General features: G+C 42.6%; 2 protein-coding genes across 8 annotated transcripts; both read left to right on the top strand.

The window, feature by feature from the left end:
- The first annotated feature begins 117 nt into the window (after positions 1-117).
- LOC127010408 (zinc finger protein 585A-like) lies at positions 118-11670 on the top strand. Of its 4 annotated transcripts, none has more exons than XM_050884452.1 (11): positions 118-248; positions 1933-2129; positions 2286-2430; positions 4423-4574; positions 5071-5302; positions 5912-6102; positions 6855-7014; positions 8345-8565; positions 9599-9773; positions 10130-10339; positions 10793-11670. In XM_050884452.1, exons 2-11 carry the CDS (start codon positions 2017-2019, stop codon positions 11381-11383), a joined length of 2190 nt encoding a protein of 729 aa, XP_050740409.1. In that variant the 5' UTR covers positions 118-248; positions 1933-2016; the 3' UTR covers positions 11384-11670. The 4 variants fall into 4 exon arrangements, with proteins under 4 accessions (XP_050740409.1, XP_050740408.1, XP_050740410.1 ...); XM_050884451.1 differs by having other exon boundaries at positions 186-607; XM_050884453.1 differs by having other exon boundaries at positions 186-585.
- A 5423-nt stretch (positions 11671-17093) lies between these two features.
- On the top strand, positions 17094-25385 carry LOC127010410 (carbohydrate sulfotransferase 11-like). 4 transcript variants are annotated; one of them, XM_050884458.1, is made up of 7 exons: positions 17100-17302; positions 17676-18207; positions 20750-20926; positions 21663-21856; positions 22507-22722; positions 23096-23272; positions 24504-25385. In XM_050884458.1, exons 2-7 carry the CDS (start codon positions 17776-17778, stop codon positions 24676-24678), a joined length of 1371 nt encoding a protein of 456 aa, XP_050740415.1. In that variant the 5' UTR covers positions 17100-17302; positions 17676-17775; the 3' UTR covers positions 24679-25385. The 4 variants fall into 4 exon arrangements, with proteins under 4 accessions (XP_050740417.1, XP_050740418.1, XP_050740415.1 ...); XM_050884460.1 differs by lacking the exon at positions 20750-20926 and having other exon boundaries at positions 17094-17302; XM_050884461.1 differs by lacking the exon at positions 22507-22722 and having other exon boundaries at positions 17096-17302.
- Positions 25386-26241: the final 856 nt, after the last annotated feature.

A 26241-nucleotide genomic window follows, 5' to 3' on the forward strand; every position in this document is an offset into this window, starting at 1 on the left:
TTTTATTTATTTAAATGACCACACATAAGAAACAAAAGCAACAGTACATAAGTTTTGGACAATAAGAGAAAAAAATAACGAAAGAAAAAGAGGAAAATGATAGACCTAGACAGTAAAGACCAAGGGTAGAGACACATCAGGGAGTGCCGTTACAAAGGCAGAACTCCCAACGTACTACTACTACTACTACTACTACTACTACTACTATTATGTTATTTATCAACCGAGCAGACCGTATGTCAAGTGAAGTACGTAACTAAGAGTGCGTTGTGAAGTATATAAGTGTAAAGCAGTACCAAGGAGGACCTAAGAAGCAATACAAAGCGGGGCAATTCAAAAGAAGGAGGTAGTGTGACAGCTTCCGTATATATAACTATCCCCATAAGACTCCAGAAGACTCCTGAGAGCACCCGATTCATCTCCTTTTCGGCCTTTGGAAATAGTTGATGAGAGAGGCGGAAGTGTTTGAGAATCCCGACCCTATCCCCCACAGGTCCCCAGGCTTGTGTTGGGGGGTAGGGGAGGCTGGAGTGGTGGAGGGGGAGGCGGACTTCTTTTAAAGTATTACCCACTGGAGTAGAAAAGGTGATTTATTTTGGTTTGGAAGGTAATTATGGAGATCACCATCACGACTTGTTTTAGGTACCCATTGCCGTTGAATTAATTATGTATTATTGCTCAGTTATTAACCAATTACTATAATCTGGTAAATATGGGGAACAATTCACTCATCTATTTTCTTATTGCCTTTCCTACAAACTTTGGCACCAGGGGGAATATGGGGTCTTGGGATGCAATTACTACTGATATATACTAGCATTGTAATATCTACGGGATTTGCTATTTATCACTGAAAAATCCAACTCACTCAGGCAGCTGACATTTTTTTTTATACATATAGGTCTTATCATGCCATTCATCAATGTAACCATTTTTGGCTGATTTGCTTGTTTCTGCAATTGGGGGGGAGGTTGAGGGGAAAAGTCTTCTAGTAGGTCAGGTTAGGTTACAATTTTTCAGTAAATTTTTAAAAATATAATTGTTGGTTAATCTCAAACCTTTTTACAGCTTTTCACCAAGGTAATTACTTAATAATTTATAAAAAGACAATTGAGCTCACGGCAGTTTTATGTGGTAGACTTCCACTCCTGATTTTTTCTTATGCTCAAATGTGAATAGACAACCAGTGTCTTCTTGTGAACCCATAATTGATAGAGTAGAAAAAATTGTTCAACTTCATAATAAAGCTGCTACCCGGGGCCCTGTCTGCCAAAGTTGTCACATGTAATTCCAGTTACATCTTCCATAGATGTGGCACTGTGAAAATAATGCTGCTTCACAAACCTAAAGCTCCCAACCCCTCCTTTGCTCCAAAAGCACAGGAGGGGTATACAGAGATACAGACACCCTTTACGACTTGACCATCTACCCCCCAGCCCCTAGTAGCATCCTCCAACACGGGCCTCACTGTGCTCCTACATGTAGTCAGAGACACACTGAGAGTCCTGAAAAATCTTACTAAGTTGTCCCAAGATGGGGTAGTACACCTCAAGGCCACCTACAACCCACTCGGTGTCAGAAGATCGTGAAAAATAAATGCATAAAATTTACATACACGGCACTCTGTTGACCTGCATAAAATAAGTAGATTTTTATGCATAGGACGCTGTATGAGTTGATAGTAGCTATTATGATTTAAGAATTACATTCACTAAGTAAAGGTTAGACAGACCTGCTGAATAACTTTGGGTCTCCAGTCCATTAATTCTTTTGGTCCAGTACTAATGAGAATAGCTTTTATTCATCATAGATACCCAACTGCCTTTGCCTCTGCTGGACACTAATCCAACCATTATAAATGCAGTAAATGCAGCTAAATACAACCTTCATAACTATAGCATGTAGTAGTATTTTACCATTATTTTTTCACAGAAGTGATGCTGCTGAGAAGATAAGAATTTAACCCTTATCAAGAAAGAAAAGCTTGTGTGTGGCTCCTGACCAGGACTTACCAGTATGGGTGCCATCCACGGGAAGGGCCGCTTCCAATGCAGTGGCTGCCATCAGGGTTTCTCATGGCGCCTGGACCTGGCAAGCCACCTTCAGCAGTGCAAGGCAGCACTCGACAGGTGCATTTTACTGAAATTCAGTTTTCAAAACATGTATGAACACTGTAGACTAGATTATTTTTTACTCCAATCATCTACTTATGAGGCAATGAGTACCAGTATTATTTTTATTGCCATTGAAGGATGGCTTGTTGCTAATTCAGACTATTTTTCTAGGAAAACGAAAGACCAGCATCCTGAGTATTATCTGCTGGAAACCTGCTTCCTGTGTGGACATCAGCTGTCTGGGATTCATAGTGAGGAGGCATCCTTTGTCAAAGGCCTCCAGAAACTGTACCACTCAAAGCGCCCACTAATCGAGGTGAGCTTTTTTTTTTTTTTTTTTTTTTTTTTTTAGTGAGTCCAGGTTAGATCAAGTGAGAGGAAGTCAAGAATAGTGTTGTCAAGTAGCACCAAGTGGTCACAGCAGATATTTTTACCCTTATTTTTCATCCTCAAAGTTTGCATAGCCTTCTGATGCACAACCTTCCCTCTTCCTTAGTCTTGGTCCTGCCCTGGCTCCTCATATTGAAGGGACTTCGGCTCTTGTACCTACTTCAGTTAACATCTCTCTGTGTCTGGATATCTATCTATATATATATATCTATTTACTTAGTTTGTATCTATTTGTACCTGTCTGTTAATTTCTGTATATTTCTCTCTCATCTCATCTGCTCTCATCTGCTCTCTTCACGATCTATCTATCTTTATCTCCGACGCCTTGCTCCCTCGCCGGAACTTCCCTTCAGGGGGTGGCCGCGGCAGAAGTGTCTCCATCTCTCCTTGTTCTGGCACTCCCTCTCAGCACATTCAATCCTGCTACCTCCAACTCTCTCGCTCCAATACTCACTCACCCTATTGATCCACTTCACAGGTGGTCTTCTCCTGACACCCCCTCCCTCAGTCCTTCCCTCATACACTTTCTTCACGAATTCATTCTCCCCCATTCTTATCATGTGTCCAAACCATCTCAATGCACCACGCTTCACCCACTCCACCACTCCTCACTCCACTCCTTTCACTGTCACACCCATACCTAACCGCTCATTCACGCTTTCATTACTTTCTCCATCCCAACCTGAAACACCACATGCACCTCTTATATAACTCATTTCCACTGCATGTATTCTCGATTGCTGTGCTGCATTCCATGTCCACATCTCTGATGCATATGACAGACTTGGCAGGATAATACTATTTTTTACTCCCCTCTTTACCTCCATTCTCACACTTCTTCCTCTCATAACTCTCTCCAGTACACCCACCACCTGTCTGACCTTCACTGCTCTTTCCCTCACCTCACCTTCCATACTGCCATGCTTACATAAGACAGTCCCTAAATATTTAAACTCGGTCACCTCCTCCATTCTCTCCTCCCCTAACCTTATCCTACACTTCATTGTACCCTCTGCTCTAACTCTGTACGGCTATGCAAAATCAGTAATCTGTTCTCTCACCCTCTCAAATACCCTAACCTTACTCTTTCCAGCATTCACTCTCAGCTTTCTCCTCTTACACACCCTGTCAAATTCATCCACTATCCTCTGCAGCATCCCCTCATTCTCTGCCAACAACATTTTATCTTCTCCAAACAGGCCGCAACCAGTGACTCCTCCGTACCTCTCACTTTCAGCTTTGGACCAAGCTCCTCCACTCTGGCTTTCATTTCTCTTATAGAACCATCCATGTACACATTAAAAAGCCATGGTGACATCACACACCCCTGTCTCACACCCACACCAACACCAAAAATCACTCAACTCACCTTTCACACATACAGAGGCACTCGCATCCTTATAGAAGGATCGGATTCCCTCCAGCAAACGCCCTCCCACACCATATATCCTAGAATATTCCACAACCCCCTCCTGTCAACCCTGTCATATTCCTTCTCCAGGTCCATGAACGCAGCAAATGGCTTCCTATCCTTCTCTATGTATTTTTTAACTAACATTTTGAGTGCAAATATTTGGTCTGCACAACCCCTCCCTTTCCTAAAACCCCTTGTTCATCGCCTACACTTTTCTCAGTTATTTCCTTCATCCTCTCATTTAAAACCCTTCCATACACTTTTCCTGTCATGCCATGGTAACGTCACTCGCCCCCGTCTCACATCCACACCTGCACCAAAACTTTCATGCAGCTCCCCATTCATTCCTCCAGGGGCACTTGCTCGTAAAGTGGCTTAAGGATGAGAACTGAGGGAACACAAGTAGTGATTCCTGGGGTGTGCTTGCATAATAATAATAATAAAAATAATAATAATAATGTAGGAAAAATAGAGGAAGAGTGGCAATTTACACATTTTTGACAGGTGCTGGAGATCATCACACGGGACACGTCTCTGCATCTTTTTGAGCAGCACACACTCGGCCTTTGCAAGGACTGCATGAATTCTGTTAATGAATGGGACAAGGTGGAACAGCAGCTGCTTTCCATTGCTCAAAACATTCGAAGCTCATACAGGTACAGTTTCTTCTTTATGAATTATATATGTAAATTCAACATCACCGAACCTCAGTATTTCCACTATGTGATATTGTTTTGTGCAGCAAACTACAAAGTTTCTTTAAATTTTAGTACATATTTGATTGCAAAAAGACAGGTAAATATGCTGTACACATAAGACATGAAGAATTACTCTTTCCCTTCCCTCAAATATGTGGTGTATCTCCAGGCGTACATTTATTAAGTTCAGGGCTTACAAATGAATTGGCGATCAAAATATATAATCAGTGATATAAGAAGTGTATATTTTAGTGACTTTTTAGCATTTGCATGTTTTCAGTTTCCTGGCTACTTGTAAAAATAGCAATAAATTTGAAGAGGCTTATTCATTAGTATTATTTTATCATCATGATTCTATACTATTAAAGCTTTTTGGTGAGTAGTTATTCCAACCATTCTAACTATAAAGGAGTGAATGCAAATGCAATATTAATATCATGTATAATTAAAACAGATCAAAGCGGAGAAGAAAAAATGATGTCAAACCTTTGGAAAAGACCAGCTTGGAGAGTCAAGAAGATGATGCCAGTGAGGGTGAGGATAAGGAAGGCAACAGACACACGGACCAGGTGCCGCCAGATAACCTAGAAAGCCTCATAAAGCAAGAAAACATCATGGACTTTATGGAGCAGGATGAAAAATTCCAAGACTGTGAAGAGAAAGAATACAAATGTGATTGTGGGAAGGTAAGATTAGCATGTCTTCATTAATGGATTGCAAATGAATAGCTAACAGTACTAACAACTTATTTATCACAGAATTTCTCAGAGCATCAATAATATAGAAAAAAATTGTATTTCAGAATAATTAATATTAGTGTAGATGTAAGAAATCAAGCCTAAAGCATGTAGAATTAAAGCAAGAAGTGATTTGCTTTATTAACTTACATATAAGTTGCTGTTTTTGAGAAAACTAAGTATAATGCACAAACTTATTATCTTAACAAGTGCCTCCATGGCATAGAAGTTAGCATGCCTAGCTATGAATCCATGAGCCTAGGTTCAGTCTTGTCTTGAGCAAAGGACCTGTTAATCCTCCTTTATTGGCTGGTTGATAACTGAGTACCTGAGGAAACCTTGGGAAGGTAAACTGTGGTAGCTCAGGTGTCATACTTACCCTGTGTCCCAGGGCAACGGGTTCTTACCCACCAGAGGCTCAAGGGGCGAGGTGAGAGATATAAGCTCTAGCACAGCATGCAGCTATATCATATGGTCCCAAACTTTCTTTAATACTCCTTACCCTGTCACCCTTCTTTCAGAGCATAGCATTTTGTAACTGTCAGTTCTTTCATGCAGACTGTGAAGGGCCTCAGTGTGTTTGTGGATCACCAGCTGCGTGAGGGCTGCAAAATCAAAACCAACCAGTATCCATGCAAGTTTTGTGGTTCTGTCTTTTTTGAAAAGAAACTTTTAATTGCTCACAGGAGAGCTTGCACTGAGGCAACATTGATCAATGGAGCTTATGAATGTGACATATGTGGCCGAAGGTAAAGTTCTATGACATTCATTTTACTGTACACTTCTCTTCTCCGAAATGTTTTCAATATTGAGCTGTATGACTGCTGTTGATTACACATCAACAATTCCCATAATCCCATGTAGTAGTACACCTCCTCCATTGTATAAAGATTAGCATGCATAACTACAAATCAGCTGTCCTGGGTTCAATCCCAGCTCAGGCAGATGGCGCACAGCCCACCCAGCTATTCATCATCCTTCTTTGGGTAGTTAATAAATAGGTAACTTGAGAAACTTGGGGAATGTATACTGTAGTAACCTGAATGTCACCTCACTTACTTCAGAATTGTGTTAATTTCTTACTCCTGTACTTCTCAGTAATTCATTCACCTTCCTGTAGATCAGCATATAATCAGCATATAATGCAGTCTCTCAGTTGTTCATTCATTCCTCTCATTTTCCTTCCTCCCATTCCTCTGAGTTCTCATTTCTCTCTCATCCTTACTTCTGCTTCTACCATAACGTGGTCAGAACCATTAAACATTCATCTCACAACCTTTGCATCCAATGCTTCTGTCTTCAACTTACTATCCACACCTTCATAATTTGTCAAGCTATGGTCATTCCTCTTGCTCATGTATACCATGTGGATTATCTGGCAGTTTCATGCAGAATGGGAATGACGTAATTAATTCAGCTCGATTTTTATTCATAAATCATAAGTTCTGTTGCTATACAACATTTTAAGTTTGTTAGGTTGTGATTGAAAATATCTCAACAGATTTTTGGTACGTGGGAGAGTAGAAACCCACAAAAGAAATGTACACAGCATTGGCACTGCTGACCAGCAGCTGTGCAGCTACTGTGGCCGCACCTTTGGCGCAGGGTACAATATGAAAAACCACCTCGCTCGGGAACATGGTGTTGGCTGTCTTGAGGTCGTAAGTGATGCCTTCAAACACTTGGGACTGATGCATTTTTTTCACTTTGACTTTATGAAAATCTGTTAATATGTCAAATAATTAATTTCATTTTCATATTTACTTATTGAATTGTATTTTTGTTTAGTTTTATATATTAGTTTTGTCTGGAATAGATTGAATTGCAGAATTCATTCCTTTGAGACTGACTGACAATTTTTTGTTTCCCCTTATTCATTGCTTTGTTTAATCTTATGATCACTAGTGACCATTTTTACTCAAGTCATGCATATAAATTACTACTATTACTCTATAATTTGTCCAGGTGAAAGGTGAATACTACAGTTATTTAAAAAATGAGTTGAATAAGAATAAGTGCTTTCAAAATAAGACCAGTGGAGTCACAAGGAAAAAGAAAATATTAAGTTGCAAGACAAAGGAGCAGTAATCATAAACAAGGCAGTATTGATGGCATGAGAAGTATTGTTCCAGAATGTGAGAAACTCAAATAATGAAGGAGATTATCTTTATTTCCTACACTTTGTGCTCTCATGTGAATTTCCCTTTGTAGAATCATTTCCAAACTTTCCTTGATTCACCTTTTCCTCTCAGCACATTCAATCCTTTGCCTGCCAACACACACGCACACATGCATGCACACTCACCCGCCTGCATGTTTAAATTGTCTCAAGAGTAGCATGTTTTACTCATTGAACCAGTCCACAATCCACATCTTTTGCTGTTAAACCCCCACACAAATCTCTCATACACATCTTCATTACTTTCTCCACACCACATGCACCTCTTATGTAACTCACTTCCATTGCACACTACAATCCATGTCCAAGTTTTTGATGCCATGACGGAGTTGGGAGGAAAATGCTTTCTCACACTCATCTTGAGCCCCATGCTGATGGAATCGCTCCTGACACAGTAGAAAACTCCAAAGGCCTTAAGCCTTGTGGTACTCTTTGGGTTGTCCCTAGAGTCTGCTTTGCATCTCAGGGTTCTGAGTTCAATTTCTGGGCAGATTGTTTTGAAAAAGATTTATTCTTTTGAATAGATCAATTTTTAATGTGCTTTGAGAAGTAGAAATACCCTCTACAACACACATCCCTTTCATAATTCTCCAGTGCACCTGTAACCTGTCCACTCTTAAGGGCTCTTTCCCTTATTTTTTTTAAAGTAGGTATCACAGGAGGACAAAAACTTGAAAATTCTTCAAAAGAAGCAATTAAAGTTGAATACAGGAGTTACACATAGGCAGAGCTATTTACAAAATTTTCTTGTCTGTATTAGAATATAATTATATAATATATGCATTGTTTGCATTCAAATCTAATCTTTTTAGGTGGTATGTGAACTGTGTGGAAGAAGGTTCTCTGACAGATCGAGTTTGCGCAACCACCTGAGAAACATCCATGGGGAGCGAAATTTTGAGTGCGAAACTTGTGGGAAGAAGTTTGCTTCACGAGGGATGCGCAACCATCACATGAACGAGATGCACAATAACACCTACAGCTATGAGTGTAACCTGTGTGGGGAGCATTTCCATGTGAGCTTCAAGTACAGGTATGTCTGCTCTCCAGGCTTTTGTTTGTTTCTCTGCCAACAATAGTTGATGGGAAGCTTAAGAAGCTGTTACTTCTAACTTTTTTCTTTTGCTATAGAAGGTGGGACTGACACACACATCCACACAGATGGAACACCATGAGAGTATCTTCCTTCCTGTTTATCACAACTAGGTAAATACACACCCATACACACCTACTTGCATGCACGCACACACACCCTCACACACACACACACACACACACACACACACACACACACACACACACACACACACACACAACGAAAGAGAAACAAGAGGACATGGAAGGAAGTTGAGGGCGACCATGTGTAGGTGAGATGTGAAAAAGTTTAGCTTCCCAAACAGAAGCATTGAGCTATGAAATAGACTGAAGGAGGATGTGGTTTGTGCAAGAAGTATTTATGGCAAGAAGTATTCATGATTTTAAGGAAAAGTTGGATAAGAGTGGATATGGAGACAGCGCAAGCGTAGCTCTTTTCCCGTATGCCACAACTAGGTAAATAGTATAAATACAACTAGGTAATACACATGCATGCATGCACACATGCACTTTTTCTTCAAAGTAGTAGATCTACAAGCCACTAATGGGCTGGGGTCATGCAAGAGGCCCCTAAAGACAGCCTACCAGTGTTATAGTCAGCACAAAAGAAAAAAAAAAAAAAAAGATGCAAAAGAGTCAGGCAAATAAAAAATACAGGTGATATGATCATGCTATATAAATGTGTCAAAGGAAAAGGAAAGAGTCTAGATACTCCTCTTCAAGAGGACACAACAAGATATTATATAAAATGATCAATGGAAGAAGTGAGAAACTTTAGCTTTCTAGACAGCATTTTTATAAGTGGAACATACTGACTGAAGTAATTATTGTGGGTGCCAAAAGCACTAGCAGTTTACCCAAAAATATAACATAGTAGTTTCAAAGACAGCACTCAGTAAGCTTGACTCAATCTTGTAAAAGTACACTTAGGTAAGAACACACACAATAAACCTGCCTCTCTCCCTGCAAAGGTACCACATGCGCAAGATGCACAACACTCTCCAGTATGCCTGTGATGACTGTGGACGAACATTCATCATGCGCAGTGACCTGTACAGACATGTGCGAGGTGTACACATGGGCGTGCGTGACCCTAAGCGTTACCCGTGTAAGGTGTGCGGCAGACTCTTCCCCAGCAAGTATAAGGTGAGTGGGTGGTGTTTCATGCATATCTGGTGGTATTTTTCAAACAACATATTGTTAAAATAAATATCAGTGTAAAAGATTGCAGATATTGGTGAAAAATCAGTAGTCATTATTACAAATCTTTTTACTTTGGAAAATATGAGTGATCTCAGTGAACAAGAGAGGGGAAATAATTGAAATGTAAGGGATAATTGAAATGGATGACTGATATTTGTGGAGCATTTAGGCCATTAAAATTAATTCTACACCTATTATTATCTAGTCCTATGTCATTTCAAAGGCCATGCTATTGAGGATCTTTGTGTTGGTTGAGTTGACCTTGAGTGACACATCGCCATCATTCCTTGGCATTGCAGGTAAAGAGACACATGAGTAGTCATGGCATCGTGGGCACTCAAACTGAGAAAACAACTATTGAAAGGCAAGATGAAGTTACTGAGGCTGTAACCATAGCTGCTGCTGAGTCCATTGAAGCAGAGTGTCCGTCAGGCCTCACAGAAGTGACAAGCAACAGTGATGGCACCAGCATTGATGTTCATCAGCTTCCTGTGTCCGATATTTATACAGTAAGCATACTGAGGTTGCAAACATTTTCATGGTGATTCATACCAGCAGCATCATGATTATCACCATCATCACCATCATTATCAGCAGCATTTTCTGTTTCTTTCAGACTGTCATCTTGATATGAAGACAATAATAACAGTAAAAATCTGTCACAGTTATAAAAGCAAAAATTGTTAACAGGAAATGGTTAAATATTATTCACACTCACCCCTCTCAGATTTCATACATTCTTCCATTCTTCTTATCACCGCAAATGCCCGTCTCTTACCAGACAGGAAAGAAACTTAATCATCGGTTACGGGAAAAAAATAACCAATGAAGGAAATCATCGATCTTTGGATTACTGCTTACATTTAGGGTTATTTGCATTAGTTCCATCTCTAACCCTTGTTTCAGAACCCCTCACCTCACAAAAATGATTTACTAACTAACAAAAACTTGAATCTCCTCAGGGTCCCCACATCACTACCCTCACTCCAGAGATCCTTCAAGGGGAAGTCACACCTGACCTGGTCTCCTCAGAAACCATGGTGGTAGGCCCCATGTCCAGCCTAATGGTCTCTGCATCCCCTGTTACAGAAAATATGGCAACAGAGCTTCACTCCACTGAGGACCCTCAACCTCCCAACAGCAGCCAGACAGACCCCAGTCAGCATTTTGCTCGTGATGGCTCCCTTGTGACACAGACAGCAGCAGGAGCCTCCTCCCTTATTCCAGTGCAACAGATGATTGTGATCCAGGATTCTGTGGGAGTTGCCAGCCATGCAGAATTCACTCTCCCTAACTCCTCTGGCCAGGTTATCACTGTGCCTCACTCGGCTGGCCAGGTTATATCTGTACCACCAGTCTCAGGGCAGGTGATTTCCATTCCCCAGTCAACTAGCCAAGTCATTTCAATGCCTGCAGTGACGAGTCAGGTTATTGCTGGTGCCCTGAATGGCCCCCAAACTAGTTTTGCTGTGTCAGTGCCTCAGCAGAGGAGTCACCCTGACAACAATACCCAGAAGCTTCCCACATTTCATTATCAATATTTCTCTTCATAAAGCTATTACTTAGGTAAGAAATTTTAGTAGTTGGCTAGATATTTTATGGTGAAGTGTACCAGTACTATTGTTTTTTAATCATGTAGAATGTCCGGATGGTTGGGAGAAAATTCCTAGAGTTTTGCAAGATTCAGGAACTTAAGTCTACCACTAAAATACAGTTCAATTTCAATTAAATGCTTCTGAGGCATATTTTATAATTGCAACCTGAAAGACAACAAAGAAGTTAAGACCCATGAAAATCAGTGCAAATTGTGGACCTTTTTAAGAAATAAAATTTTCAAGTATGAGGTATGTGAGGTACTATGTGAGACCATGTGACCATGGGATGAAAAGGGTATTTTGGGTGCCAAAATAATTGAGGGCATCATGGGGGGGCATATGTCCCCAGGCGCAGTACTTAGGGGGCGCCAAAGTAACCCACACAACTGTCAGTTAAAAACCCTCGCTTCACTTTTATCCTTATTGCCTGGGGGGGCAATATATATATATATATATATATATATATATATATATATATATATATATATATATATATATATATATATATATATATATATATATATATATATATACAGATAACTCTCGCTTTACGCGAGTATTGTGTCCTTGAAGAGGTCGCGTAAATCAAAAGCAATGTAAATCAAACAAGTGGTAGGTTTCTATCAAAAAATAAATATTCACTTCATTCAGTGGAGAGAGAGAGAGAGAGAGAGAGAGAGAGAGAGAGAGAGAGAGAGAGAGAGAGAATATCCATATCACCGAGATATCCGCTCAGGCACTCTGTCGGAGAAATGAGGGACACAATGAACGCCTGTCTAGTTACTGGTACTGGTACCGAGCAGTCTGGTACCGGTACCGTACTGTATAGCTGGTACCGTTAGTACCGGTACTGGTATCGGTACTTGCCTTACCTTTTTCATCACTGGACAGGAGAAAGATTGCAGATTATGACTGTGATGAATACATCTCAAACTGACTAAAAATAAAGGAAATAATGCGAGTTGGAGTTAAAGACGGGTTATAAAAGTTTATACCACTTTTTATTCCATGCCAATTTTCCATAAAATTATTAAGCTACTGTAAAAAACAAACCGTGCCACATGAAGAAAATTCTCTTGAATATGATGGTGTCAACATATTATAGATACGTTAGAAAGGAAGGGAGGTTAGCAAGCTTTTAAACAAAATTATAGGCGATGGACGAGTGGCTTTGATGCGTAAAAGCACAATAGCCTAATATTACAACTTAATAAGTTCGTATAAAAGCATTATTTCCTTTACTTTTAGTCAGTTTGAGTTGTTTTCAACACAGTCCTAATCTGCAATCTTTCTCTTGTCCAATTATAAAAAAAGGCAAGTATGTATTACGCGCCATGCGTTGGCTACGAAGCATAAAAGTAAACCTTGTTGTGTGGCGAGCGAGGTCTTTCCATGATCGCGTCTCTCTCTCTGCATGCGGACATTCCAGTCATACCTGCTACTATGCTCATAACCATACAAAATGTCAATGTAGAACTGTTGATCCAAATTTAAATCATTGCATAGCACGCCAAATACTACTGCATTGACTGATTATTTATATACAGTAATAGAGTAGCGGCGCATTGAATATCTCACAGCAAAAGTGGTTCATGGCAACTTTGCATCCTTCATCATCGTTTTAAGTTTTTAACAGAGATGTCTTTGGCTTCAAGCTTAAGAAAATGCTTTAAAAAGTATTTTTCAACTACTCCTTTTTGGACTATTGCTACTCACATTGTTGTTAATAATAAGGCAACAATATACAGATTTCATATATTTGTTACATAGAAACTGTTTATGACGTCTTTCTCCAAGCCCTTCCTGCGTCGTGACTGGCTCGGTATGGCTGACTCAACTGTTGATTGGCTGGCTGTAAGTATGGGGTCCAGCGTGTAGAGAGGTTTTGCAGTTACGTCACGAAATAGCGTCGTCTGCAAACCCGCTGGTGGTCATCTCCCCAGCAGAGTGGGCAGACGCACCACGTGTGCCCCATCCCCAAGTCACTACCCGCGGGCAAATGGCAGGACCTTCAGCATCATTTGTATGTTATGAATACAGCTAACTGACGTCTAGGGGTTGATTTGTGTTGAAAAGATAGCTGTGACATAACAATTGTAAGGTTAAGTGAAAGCAAATGGTACAATTTTAATTATTATTAAAACTCAACCGAATAAGACAATTAATTGACAACAGAACATATGACAAAATAGGCAATGATAAGTGGTTTGGTTCACTGAGGTGATTAGTTACAGTTACAATTATCAATGAGGAACTCAGTATGAAAATTATCTTTGAGGAACCAAATAAGAATTACAATTGTGAAACGAAATATTAGTTCACCGAGGTGTTTTTGTTTAGAGTTAAGAATTACACATAAGGAATACAAATATATATACACGTGAGAATGAGTATGTGGACTGATGTGTGGATTGATGTGTGGGTGTCAGACCCCTTGGTGAATCTTGGTTAGCTCACAAGTGAAGAGTCCTTGCGTCCTCGGGAAGTGAGCTGCCTTTGGTTGAGACTGCCGGGGTTAGCTTGTGGAGGTCTATTTATAACCTCGGCGGGCGAGACGAGTCCGCGAAGTGTGAGGCTTCGTGATATTCAATTGAATGATGGGTGAAGCCTCGGTGTGGAGTCACGAGTCCTCGAGTGGATGCGCTGGTGCGTGGTGGAGCTTCGAGGATTCGTGCGTGAGTTGGTTATTGGTGAAGTGGTGATGTGTGATGGCGCGCTTCGAGGCTCGAGTAGACGAGGGTACCATAACATGTTAAGTGATTACGCGAGATCGCTTGAGAATGCTGCGAAGCTAAGATACATCGTAAAAAATCAGTGCTTTTGGAGGAGGAGACTGGTAGACTGGCTATCTAGCTGGCTGGCTGGCTGGTTTACTGGTGGGTTGACTGGTTGCCTGGTAGGTTGATTGGCTGGCTGATTGGTAAACTGACTGTCTGTCTAACTAACCAACTAGATGGCAGACGGGTTGATTGGATGACTGACTGGGTGGTTGACTGACTGGCTGGCTGGTTAAGTGGCTGATAGGTTGTTTGGCTGACTGTCTGGCTGGTCGGTTGACTGGCTGTCCCTCTGCCTGGCCGATCTCCTGTTGCTGACCAGTGATGCCCAGGTAGGCAGCACAGGCACAGGCAAACAGGTGAGGGCAAGTGACGACAGGTGAGGGCAGGTGACGGCAAGTCACTTTACACAACGCACTCTTGGTCACTTCCCTGCGTACACATATACTCCACCCAGCACTGAGCTCTGTCCCTTTGTGCACTTTGCCTCCACTGAATTTCCTTTCCTATTTTCTTCCCCTGCTTGAGCGCCGCCATACGTGTTTACCTCTGCCAGCTCATGTAAATCCCGTTCCAGAGTAATCCCCCGCCACACAGCAGGCTAGGGGACCCGGGGCAATACCTAAATGAGTGTTACCTCATGCAGTAATCTGATCAGTCTTGAGCTGCTATCCACTTCCCCCGCTATTCTGGATTCGCTGGAAATCTATAAAATGACACAGCATCTCTCCCGTGTCGGTTAGAACATCCAACCGCACAACATACGTATCCCATGACGAACACACAGAGCACTTGTGCAGCCGCCACCAAGGTTTGCTTTGATAAGTGACTACAGGTAACTCTCGATTTACGCGAGTATTGGGTTCTTGGAGAGGTCGCGTAAATCAAAAACAATGTAAATTAAACAAGAGGTAGGTTTCTGTCGAAAAATAAAAAACGCATTTTTCAGCGTATAGCGCGCACCTTTTTCACATAAAAAATGCCTGAAAGTTTAGCCCTGCGCCTTGTACGCCGAATGTACAAATTTTTAATGATTTTTTTCTTCTTTGGGGTGTTTTTAAGGGTCTGTTTTTTGTCTTATCCAATAACGACAAACTTTCCTTTATCATTGTATATAATCCTTCATAGCCCGTAGCTGTCTCATAATATGTTACCATAGAATACAGGGCGATCTAATAACTACTATACAAAATTGAAATCGATGGAGGATTGCCCATGCCTTATTGTTATCCCGTTTTTCCGTCGGGCGCCATTTGTATGATCTTGATCTTGATGTCACAGGTGGCTTGATTGTATGACTGTATGACTGTATGATTGTATGACAAGCTACATAAAAAAATCATATTGGAAAAAAATATCCATGTGTTCATTATTAATCATTAATATTAGTGAGAATAATGGGGTAAATATGATATCAGAAACTGTACATCATGAGTCTTGTACGAGGAGTTATTTCACGCAATACGCCATTTGCATTGTTTACAAACCACACAACCACACCCATACAACAAACAGCTGCATGGCGTGTGTCACCAGAAACGTGTGAATTGTGTCTTGCCTAGTTCTCTGTCATAACCTACCAGTGATGGTGGGAATAATATGCTTATTCACTTCATTCAGTGGAGAGAGAGAGAGAGAGAGAGAGAGAGAGAGAGAGAGAGAGAGAGAGAGAGAGAGAGAGAGAGAGAGAGAGAGAGAGAGAGAGAATATTCATATCACCGAGATATCCACTCAGGCACTCAATCTCAGCCTCACTCGTGTGAGGAAGAAATGAGGGACACCATGAGTGGCTAGCTAGTATTGGTACCGGTACCGAGCAGTCTGGTACCGGTACTGTACCATATAGCTAGTACCGTTAGTACCGGTACCTGCCCACCCCTATTGTTGAGTAGCGTGGCAGCGTGAGTACTGTATTGTTGTTCAAGTGGCGCGCGAGAAGAACTGAGCTCTACTGTGTGGCCGCGGCGCTATGTGAGTCCAGTTGCGTGAGACATCTGGTGGCCACTCCATAAAATATCGCGTATAAGTGGAAAAAACGTGTAAATAATTTTTTTTTTTTGGATTTTGGACCCCGCGTTATTTAAAAAACGCGTAAACCAAACTCGCGTTAATCGAGAGTTACCTGTACCACCACTGACTACCAAGATGGCCGTGCAGGCCGGCGCTACCCCCGCACCCCCACTGATGACGTCAGCTGCAAAACCTCTATACAGTTCCGAATAATGCTCCCCGGCTTTGCGGTTATGTTGATTATTCATGTATTTATGTATTATCAACCTCCTCCTTTTTTTTCATTAACGTAATAATAAGTCGGTTTACTAAAGAATAATCGTATATTGCACAAAACTGCAATTAAAATTTTACTACGTTGCAAAATGGGATCGCAATTTAACATTCTAGTAATAATTAAAACATGTCACAATGTTCTTGTTTTCATGCACAAGCGTATGAGGTATACAAGATAACTATCGATATACTGACATCTATAGATCCATGACAAATATGCACAGGCATGATATGTGCTGTAATAAGTTTCTTCCCACAGGGGAAATGTTATCACTCTTCAAGCAAGACGTATACTCCACAAGTAGTGATAACCATGACGATGGCTATATTGATATAGTTGTTGAATAAGACTGACTGTGGATGGCACAGCATGTGAAACAAGAGTACCTATATACTGTACATACATAATATCTTCTTTACACAAAATAATTATATATATATATATATATATATATATATATATATATATATATATATATATATATATATATATATATATATATATATATATATATATATATAATCATTATCATTATTATTATTATTATTATTATTAGTAGTAGTAGTATAGGTTTGAATAAAGTACGTCTCCATTTTCTACCTTTCTCGTTTTTAGCGCAACACGCATGTTATTAATAAAGTAGAGGGCTCCTTTTGGGCTCTTTCGGAAGGTGGAGTCCGCGTGTTTTGGGCTCGTTTTGAGGTAGGAGCTATATAGTGCGCGGGAATGCAAACGCGGCCCTGGCAAGACTCACGGACTGGCCGCCGAACAGTTCCAGCGCCGACACCTGCAGGGTCTCGTCGCTCACTCGTGGTAGGTAACTCTGTGAACTTAGCACATCGCATTTCGGCAGCGGGGCACCTCAGGTAGGTTGTTAGAGTTAAGTTCATGTTATTAGATTTGTTGTTTAATTGTTTACGATAAATACATGTGACGCTTTTCGCTGCGCCATTGTTGTCATTGGTGGCGGAGAATGCTATAATTATTATCTCAACAGTCCACGAACAATGGAAAAAGGGTTGGGAACGAAAGAGATGATGGTGATTGGAGGAGTAGCTAACAGTCGTGTAGCCAAGTGTGAAATACTTTTTTGGAGGACTCAGTACGAGGCCTCAGTACGAGTGCGATGCTGACTTAGAAAAGGAAGCAGAACCTATAATTTTACCCCCTCTTCTACTTCTCGCAGTAGGTTCGTACGGGAGAACACTGATTCAAAGGCTACACAGACATTGCTCATCAAGCCCAAACTCAAGCCCAAACTCAATCCCGGGACACTAGTCAAGAGAATGGTTGTTGCCCTCACAATAACAAGGCTGAGATCAGACCTTAAAACGAAGCTACGGAGAAAGATCTGCACGCCGGCAGCACTAGGAGCGGCAGCGATAGTCGTGATGCTGCTGGTAGTAAAAGTGAAGCTGCTACAGCACCGTAACCACTTCAGTGCTCCCCTTCGCAGTGCGTCCCAGCTTACCGCTTCCCTTGCCTCTGCCTCCCCGCAGACCAATGGCAGCTCGGAATTGTTTCTCATGAGTAGTTTTTGTGTTGGGAAAATCTGTAAAGGAACCATACCAAAGAAAGAGGATACTGGTGCCCTGACGGAGTACGCTGATGAAGCAAAAGACGCGACCGACGAGGACTTTCAGTTGCCCACCAGACCTCGCGCCAGGAACCAGGACTTGTACCAGAAGGACGCCATTCAGCAGCTGAACAGCACGTGGGTAAGTGGCATCCGTGTGTGTAACTTTGAAGCTTACAAATTATAAACATACATCATAAATCTTTTGTACTTAAAATCCGAAAACAAATGGCCACGCGATTACCGTCAACAGTTGGTAATCTGTGTATTACAATTAATACGTGGTCATCATTGTTGCCTCATCAGTTATCTTATTTTACAAGTCTTAAGGAAAGAGGATACAGTTTTCAATGTGCTAAGTTTGCTGCTGCCTTTCAGGTTATGGTTGGCAAGCGAGCACGAAGCAAACGCGTGTCTGTCTGTGTGTCTTCCAACTCGTGTTTTCATCCATAGTCTTTGTCTGCCCGCCCATTAGTTGTCTGAATTGCCATGCTCTTTGCTCGTGTTAACTGTTCCTCACTCAGCCTGCCTGTCTGACACACACACACACACACACACACACACACACACACACACACACACACACACACACACATTACCTAGGCATCACAAGAATCCTGTAATATGATATCCTGGCCAATATCAGTTGACGTGAAATTAATTTCTGACACCATCAGAAGTGCTTCCGCTCTAAACGTTTCAAGGTAGTCGCGTTAATTTTTATTTATTTATTTATTTATTTTATTTCTCGTTAGCCAGCATTTACGTAATGAATGCCTCCTTGCATGGTATCGTGTTTCTTCTGACTATCCCTCCGGCTTATTTCACTTTATTTCCATCCCTCTTCACCAGACATCCACCCTTCTTTAACCCCCTCCCCCCTTCCAAGAATTCTACCCTCCAGACTCCTTGCCATCTCCTCGTCATCGCCCCGCTTCGCCGACAGCCTCGTCATGCCTGTCCACCACTGGGCTGTGTGTCGCGTTCCAGAGGCTTGGTGTGCCCTAACTGGTAGGGCCTCCCAGCATCACGTGCGTCCTCTTGGATATTCATGATAGGGAAACAATGCATCGAGGCAGCCCGGCAGCCTCCTTGTCTCCCTTGCATTGCGGCCCCACCATGCACTTCCTGCTGCCGAGTCTTGATCCTTTGTGTTTCAGTGGCCGCCGCCCAACAGACACACCTTCCCTGACCCTGCCTCCTTCCTCTGGACCTCACCCCCCGCCTGACCTCTCCAACATAGTTGTCACACTTGACAAGGCATAGGCGTAGGAGGTCCAGTTCTTTCAGGGGGGAAAGGTACCTTTTGGCCGAATTTTAACAGGTTCTAGTGGAGGTTATTTGGCTATTTGGGCAGACATGGGCCTACATTTCTGTCCGAATTTGAGGAAAGTTTTGCCCGAATTTCACTTGTTTCCGAAAACTTGGGAAGCAATAGCCCCCCAGTCCTTCCACCTCCTATGGCTATTTGAATATTTCATTTAGTATGTGTACGATGCCATTTTGTAATAATGTTGCGCTGCCTGTACACAAAATATTTGTCTTGTATGTATTTCACCACGGCCTGATCAGGAGTTAGATTCGCAATCGCCATCAAGTACCATCCCGATTAGAGCAAAGCTTATTCGTCGATCTCTGGGCACTGCCAAGACTTCACACACCACACACCCCATCCCCCTTACTCAAGGGGGGACAGTAACCACTCTTAGTCAGCGGGGAAAAAAAAAAAAAAAAAAACAGGCCTGAGCGGGGCTCGAACCTCTGCCTGCCACGCCGCGAAGCCTGGCAGCCCAACGCTTTAACAGACTGCAGAAGCAGTCTGTATCATCCACTGCAGGACGTAGGCCTCTCCCAAGCGCTTCCATTCATTTCTGTCCTGTGTCTCTAGTTTCCGATTTCAGTGGAAGCGTTCCGTAGACTTACTTCCGTCACATCATCTGCTGCACCGCCTTCCCTTTTTTTTTTTATTTTTACGTCCTTTATTTCCCAGGCCGTCACTCTTTGTCCCTCTTTTGTTTTCTCTCCTACATATGTGTCCTGACCATTGTTCTTTCTTGATTTTAATACCTTTAATATGCCATCTGTTTTTGCCAGTTCTCTTTTCCATTCCCAGTTTTTCCTTATCCCTTATAGTGATGCCCGGCATCGATCTCTTCATCCCTCTTTGAACACTCCTTCCCAGACACTTGATTAGTGTCCATGTCTCTGATTCAGATCTCATGACAGGTAGAACACACTGATTGAAAACCCTTCACTTCAACCACAAGATAAGGTAAAGTTTGAGGCATATACTATAGCCGCGCGTGGCCTCAGTGCTCGTCACTGAGTTACTGGCACTTGAGTTTGTGGTATGTAAGAACCCATTATCCTGGGGCACGGAGCAGCTGTGACATCCGAGTTACCACAGTTTACCTTCTCCTGGTTTCCCCAGACACCCATTCATCAACGAGTACGAAAGGGAGAATGAACAGCTGGGTGAGCTGCGCGCCGACAGCCCGGGCCGGGATTCGAACCCGGGCCCGCGGATTCGTAGCTAGGCATGTTTATCTCTTCACCATAGGGCCACTCAATATGTAAATTTGTTTTCCGAAAGCACTTCAGCCCAGTTCTTATCCATTTATCCTTGTCTTTTTTTTCTTGCATCATTCTCTTGAATGTTGTCCTATCATCTTTGCTGTTGTCAGACGGAGGAAGCGCGGGCGGCATGGATGGCGGTGCTGCAGAAGCGGCGGGACAGGATGAGAAAGGCGTGTCGCAGCGCCAAGCTTACCGTGGCCCTCCCCTTTGATTCTGACTTAGCTTTGCGCCAAAGCCTGGTGTGGGTCATTACGCACCGCCTCGTCTGGTGCCCCATCTTCAAGGTAGGTGGAGGCAGGATCCAGTATCAATGTTACTTAATGTTTTCAGCTCTGGCTTCTATGAAAGAAATGTTATGACCATTGCTGTCGTGTTGAGAGTATACGAGTGCTCGACTGATTGATGACCCGTTGTGTAAGCACACACACACACACACACGAACAAACAAACGCGCGCGCGCACATTTGAATTTATGATATAGAGAATATGTTGGTGCAGTGTAGTGATAACACAATAAGAATTAGGGGAGAGGGTGAGCCATTTTGATTGGACTTTCCCAAGAGTCCAGGTGACACAAAGGATGTAAAATACCTGTGCCCCGCAGGTAAAGGTGATCATGTAATTATTGAGTGGACACTTGCAAGTGAGGGATGAAATGTCAGACGAGACATGGGAAATAGTATTGACTGTGGAAAAGCTAACTTTGTTGCTTTATAAGTGAATATTTGGATAATTTTGACAATGATGACAATAGATAAAGTACATGATAAATATGTGTTCTTAGAATGATATGATGATTGAAAAATAATAGATATGTACTCAGATTTTCGCAGTGCCTCACCGGTGTTGGCTCTTATTAAGTAATTTTTTGTTAATGATATGCTGGAAGGAGTATATATATGCTTATGAGGCTAAAATCATGAAGCAAAGAGCATCTTGGATTGATGTAGACAACTGCAAGATCTTTATAAGTTTCAGAAAGGGATTCGAACATGGAAAATATAATTTACTCCTTTGTAGGCGGGCTCTACAACGTGGGTGAAGAACTTGCTGCTGGCTTCAGGCACGGGGGTGAAAAAAATGAGTCTCCACTTACAGCTGCGGCAGTTGTACCCGCCGCCTGCCTCCGCCGCAGAGCAGGAGAGGATTCTCAAAAACTCCATCAGGATGATCGTCGTCCGCCACCCCTTCGAGCGGCTCCTGTCCGCCTACCGGTGAGGCTGCTGGACGCCCTGTTTGTTGTTACACTCGTAGAATCAGACCAAAATAGCAAAGCACCACCACTGGAGGCTAGCTGTGTTACATCTGCTTATTAAGTTTTATTTTTTTCAAAAAATATTACTAACGACACTTTCAAGTCCTGAAGAGTTCGACGACCTGCTCCCGTGTTGGGAACGAACCCCTTTACACACGACACCGTAGATTTAGGTTTAAAGTATAAGCACTGTTCCAGGAGGCAAAGGGGGGTGGGGGGAGACGGTTCACGTGGCTGTAACAGAATGGTCGATCAAAGGGTAGCTACTTGACAAATATGATAAAGGTCAAATATGGCAGCTTCAGTGTATCATAGTCTTGGATTCACAGATGCTCACATTTTCGAAATGAAAAAAAGACGTATCGTGGCAAAGCCAAGATATGCTTCTCCTTAACGTAAATAAAAAAATAAATAAAACGATAGGAGCCAACACCGACCATTGAGACGCTCCGCTTTTCGCTCACTTCCACGTGAAAACTGTCTTTTAGTAAGAACTTCTAGTCTGTTACTCATCACTTTTGATAGTGTGCTTATTTTTAACAAGGAGCTACCCGGACCCCGTCTATTGATGTTTACTCTGAGTTGTATTGTATTGGCTGTTTACCTCAGGGACAAGATGCTCCGGGTCAAGGGCGCAAGTGATCCCTACTACATAATGCAGCAAAAGGTTGCCCGCGAATACGGGGACACAGACACACGGCCGGTGCCCTACACGGCGGCGGAGCTGAAGAAGGCATCCAAAGGTCGTCACAGTTCCACTGGTCTCGTCCACCCGAGCTTCACGCAATTTCTTAAGAAAGTCCGTGACGACATGAGGAATTTATGGTAACTCCTAATGGTTCTCACGTACAACGCTGACTTAATTTTAAGTACTCCTCAGTGTCAGTTGGAAAGTTGGAAAGTTTCGTTTAGTCGGCGCAACATCTGTGGTCATATGCCGGAGAGAGACAGAAGGGGAAGGAATTATAGGAGAAGGGAACAGATCCCAGGAGACGGGACACAACCCCCGACTAATACCTGGTACCCATTCACTGCTGGGTAGACAGGGGCGTAGGGTATCGGAAAAGCCGCCCAAATTTTTCAACTCCACCCGGGAATCGAACCCGGGCCCTCTCGATTGTGAGCCGAGTGTGCTAACCACTGCACCACGAAGCCCCCCCTCAGTGGCAGCAGCCTCAATACCTTGATTCGCCTGCAGGAAGAGGAACGATCATGTCAACAATCACTGGCAGCCGTTCTGGGTCGCTTGCAAGCCCTGTGACCTGGACTATGACGTCATTGCCCACGTGGAGACCCTCGCCGAGGACCAGGAGTTTGTCATCCGGGAGCTGGGCCTCCAGGACCTGCTGCGGCCCGCCCACACCCACGCGTCCAGGTGAGGAGCGACGACAGCACCATAATAGTGAGAGTATGATAATTAGTCATTACTCTTGTTGTTATTATTATTATTATTATTATTATTATTATTATTATTATTATTATGATCATTATCATTATCATTATTATTATATCATTATTATTATTATTATTATTATTATTATTATTATCATTGTTGTTATTATTTTAAGATACTTTTCTTACCATCAACTCGTCTAAACTTGCCACTTTTTTACATCGACGAGTTTATTAAGCCAATAAAGATTAATTATAAGACGCGATCTTTCAATTGTATAAAGAGCTTGCCATCACTCTGCCAAGGACACTTGAAAGGAACCAAGGAATGGCTTTTATGTATGTGAGTGTCGACTTGTACGTGGCATTACATTACTATCACCATGATGTTGTCAGCTACCTTGGGGACCCACGGACGAGATGTTAAGGATTGTTTGACTTTCGATGGTGCTTGACTTATTGGGTGTGCCGTTATGGTGGAAACGTGTCATTTACGGCAAACAACATTGTGTTTACGTAAATAACAATGATATATTGAGTGTCAGCTTGTTTTTGTGCAAAATTTAATGTTAGAACACTGACATAACATTTTTAAAGATGTTTCATCACAATATGCATTTTTTGGATATAGCAAAGAAATTCGCTCAAAGAAAACTATAGGGCCACCGGCCAGCAAAGAGTATAAGCACTTCCACCCCCGGCGGGTCCGCGGGTGCCGCTGCCTGGCGGGGTCGCCGCGACGGCTCGGGGCGCGCTCCAGCGAGGCGAGGGGAGGAGTTGACCCAGAGAAAAAAATAGATCATGCATCTTCGCAATGTGAATGACAATCTATTACTTTGTTGATGAGATGCACAATTTTAACCAACGCCAGCATACGCCAGGAGGAGCGTCACTTCGCTGTCAGTCAGTGTCAGTGTCAGTGTGTGTGTGTGTGTGTGTGTGTGTGTGTGTGTGTGTGTGTGTGTGTGTCGTTTTATTCTTTATTTATCTATTTATTATATTTTTTTGGTATTATTATTAGTTGTAGTTGTTGTTGTAGTTGTTGTTGTTGTTGTGTTGGGCGTTCATTCACACTTAATAGAATATGCAGATCACAAACCCTCCCAGATCCTTTGTTATCAACCTGAATTGTCTTGGCCTTCCTGACCTCTGGCCCTCATCCACGCCGCCGCCCTCCCCCATGCCTCACCTCACCTCCACTCTGTGTGTCGCAGGTTTGACGGCTACAACGATACGAGCGAGGCGGCCGAGTCTTACTTCAGGAAGGTGCCGCTGGAGTTGATCGAGTCCCTGGCAAAACTTCTCCGCCCGGACTTCGAGATGTTCGGGTACTCCCCCCACAAGTACTTCGCCATGGCCACCCAGCGACAAAATAACACCACAAGCTGACCTGCCGACCTGTGCTCCGATCAGCATGGGAGCTTGTTTATAAATACCTCCCCCTGATAGATATAGAAGCTGCCTGTGCCTTAGGTGCTGAAATGTCATAAGATTTTGTAACCTCGTATCACAAAAGTAAAGGAACGTAGAAAGAAATAGCGCAGCCAGTCGTTCTTCTGACATCACTGAGGATTGATTTGCACGATTGCTCTTTGCTCATTTCTGTACGATAGAAACATAGCTAGGCTTTTGGCTGTTAATTTATTTTATTGGAGTAAAAACTGGGCATTAATTATCTTGAATGTATAGATCAACTTGTAATTGAATAGGTTTACATGAATCAACAGTACTCTCTCTCTCTCTCTCTCTCTCTCTCTCTCTCTCTCTCTCTCTCTCTCTCTCTCTCTCTCTCTCTCTCTCTCTCTCTCTCTCTCATCTGGTCGCTGTGATGGTACGCCATTTGTTACTTTTGTTCGCCTTGACATTTGATCCCTTATTATCGAACATGTGTGTGTGTGTGTGTGTGTGTGTGTGTGTGTGTGTGTGTGTGTGTGCAGGGGCAAGTCCAGGTGCCCATCATGGAGGGAAGGGATAACCAGTGCTGTAGTCATGTTTTCCTTCTTTTAAGGTTCAAAATCAGAACGTTAAAGGATGGTGGACAAAGCGAACATATAAACTGGATATGAGGAGATATTGGTTCATGAAAGAATGTCCTTGTGCTCCGTTAACTCTCCCGTTCCAGCTCGGCCTAATTCTCCGATATCCTCCACCCTGCACCCCGGTTGGTAAGTGTTGGTGGTCTTTCACTGTGGACTATTACAGCTCGGTGCCTTATTTCCATTCGTGTGTGTCCATGGTGGCGTTGGTGTAGCAGATAGAAAAGCCTCCATGGGGGCATCAGTCTCCTTCCACCACCGGACCCGGATATCCATTGAGTTTACTCGTACAGCAGTGTGCCGCCGCCAGGAGGTGACTATAGCTATTGCAGCAGTTGGCTCATATATGTAACGCTGCCGTCCTGCTGCCTGCCCTGTCGGCTTACTAGTTTCACAACCTGACAAAGGGTTTTTCGTTAATAATAATCACACAAATCGAATATGTTGAACATTACAGAGTTTACATATCACTGTCGTGAGATGTTTCGTGTATGAAATACTCGTCGTAAATTCAAACTGAAGAATGACGATAATATTGTCATCACGCACCATACGTGGTATGGCGTTCTATGCGAAGCGGTCAGGCATAATGGTAATTTTAAGTTAATAGTGGAGGCTGATGTCAAACATTTTTTTTAGGGGATTAAGAATTGGTCAGTCAAAGGAGGTATACGCAAGGGGACGCGTCGCCTCGTCCACACTAGACGGCAATCTATAATTAACTATTACGACGGACCGCCGAGGGAGGCCTTGGTGTAAAATATAAGAGAAAGTAGACTCGAGATAAACATTTTGGTGATGTTCTGCGCATCTCGCATCTTGCCCAGTTTCATCTTCTCCGTGACTGACTTAAATTGTGGATCGCAGAGGTTTGGCATGTTCCCGAAAGCTGTGAATTAAGATTTTTTTTTTTTAT

Source organism: Eriocheir sinensis, chromosome 43 (assembly GCF_024679095.1).
Source record: "Eriocheir sinensis breed Jianghai 21 chromosome 43, ASM2467909v1, whole genome shotgun sequence".
Classification (NCBI taxonomy): domain Eukaryota; kingdom Metazoa; phylum Arthropoda; class Malacostraca; order Decapoda; family Varunidae; genus Eriocheir; species Eriocheir sinensis.

Excerpts from the sequence above, each read along its gene's own strand:
- LOC127010408 (XM_050884452.1), top strand. The coding sequence starts at position 2,017 with ATGGGTGCCATCCACGGGAAGGGCCGCTTCCAATGCAGTGGCTGCCAT. Across the intron at positions 4,575-5,070 it reads AACATTCGAAGCTCATACAG|ATCAAAGCGGAGAAGAAAAA; the intron begins GTACAGTTTCTT and ends TAATTAAAACAG. Across the intron at positions 10,340-10,792 it reads CTGTGTCCGATATTTATACA|GGTCCCCACATCACTACCCT; the intron begins GTAAGCATACTG and ends GAATCTCCTCAG.
- LOC127010410 (XM_050884459.1), top strand. The coding sequence starts at position 17,776 with ATGGTTGTTGCCCTCACAATAACAAGGCTGAGATCAGACCTTAAAACG. Across the intron at positions 20,927-21,662 it reads TCTGGTGCCCCATCTTCAAG|GCGGGCTCTACAACGTGGGT; the intron begins GTAGGTGGAGGC and ends ACTCCTTTGTAG. Across the intron at positions 23,273-24,503 it reads GCCCACACCCACGCGTCCAG|GTTTGACGGCTACAACGATA; the intron begins GTGAGGAGCGAC and ends TGTGTGTCGCAG.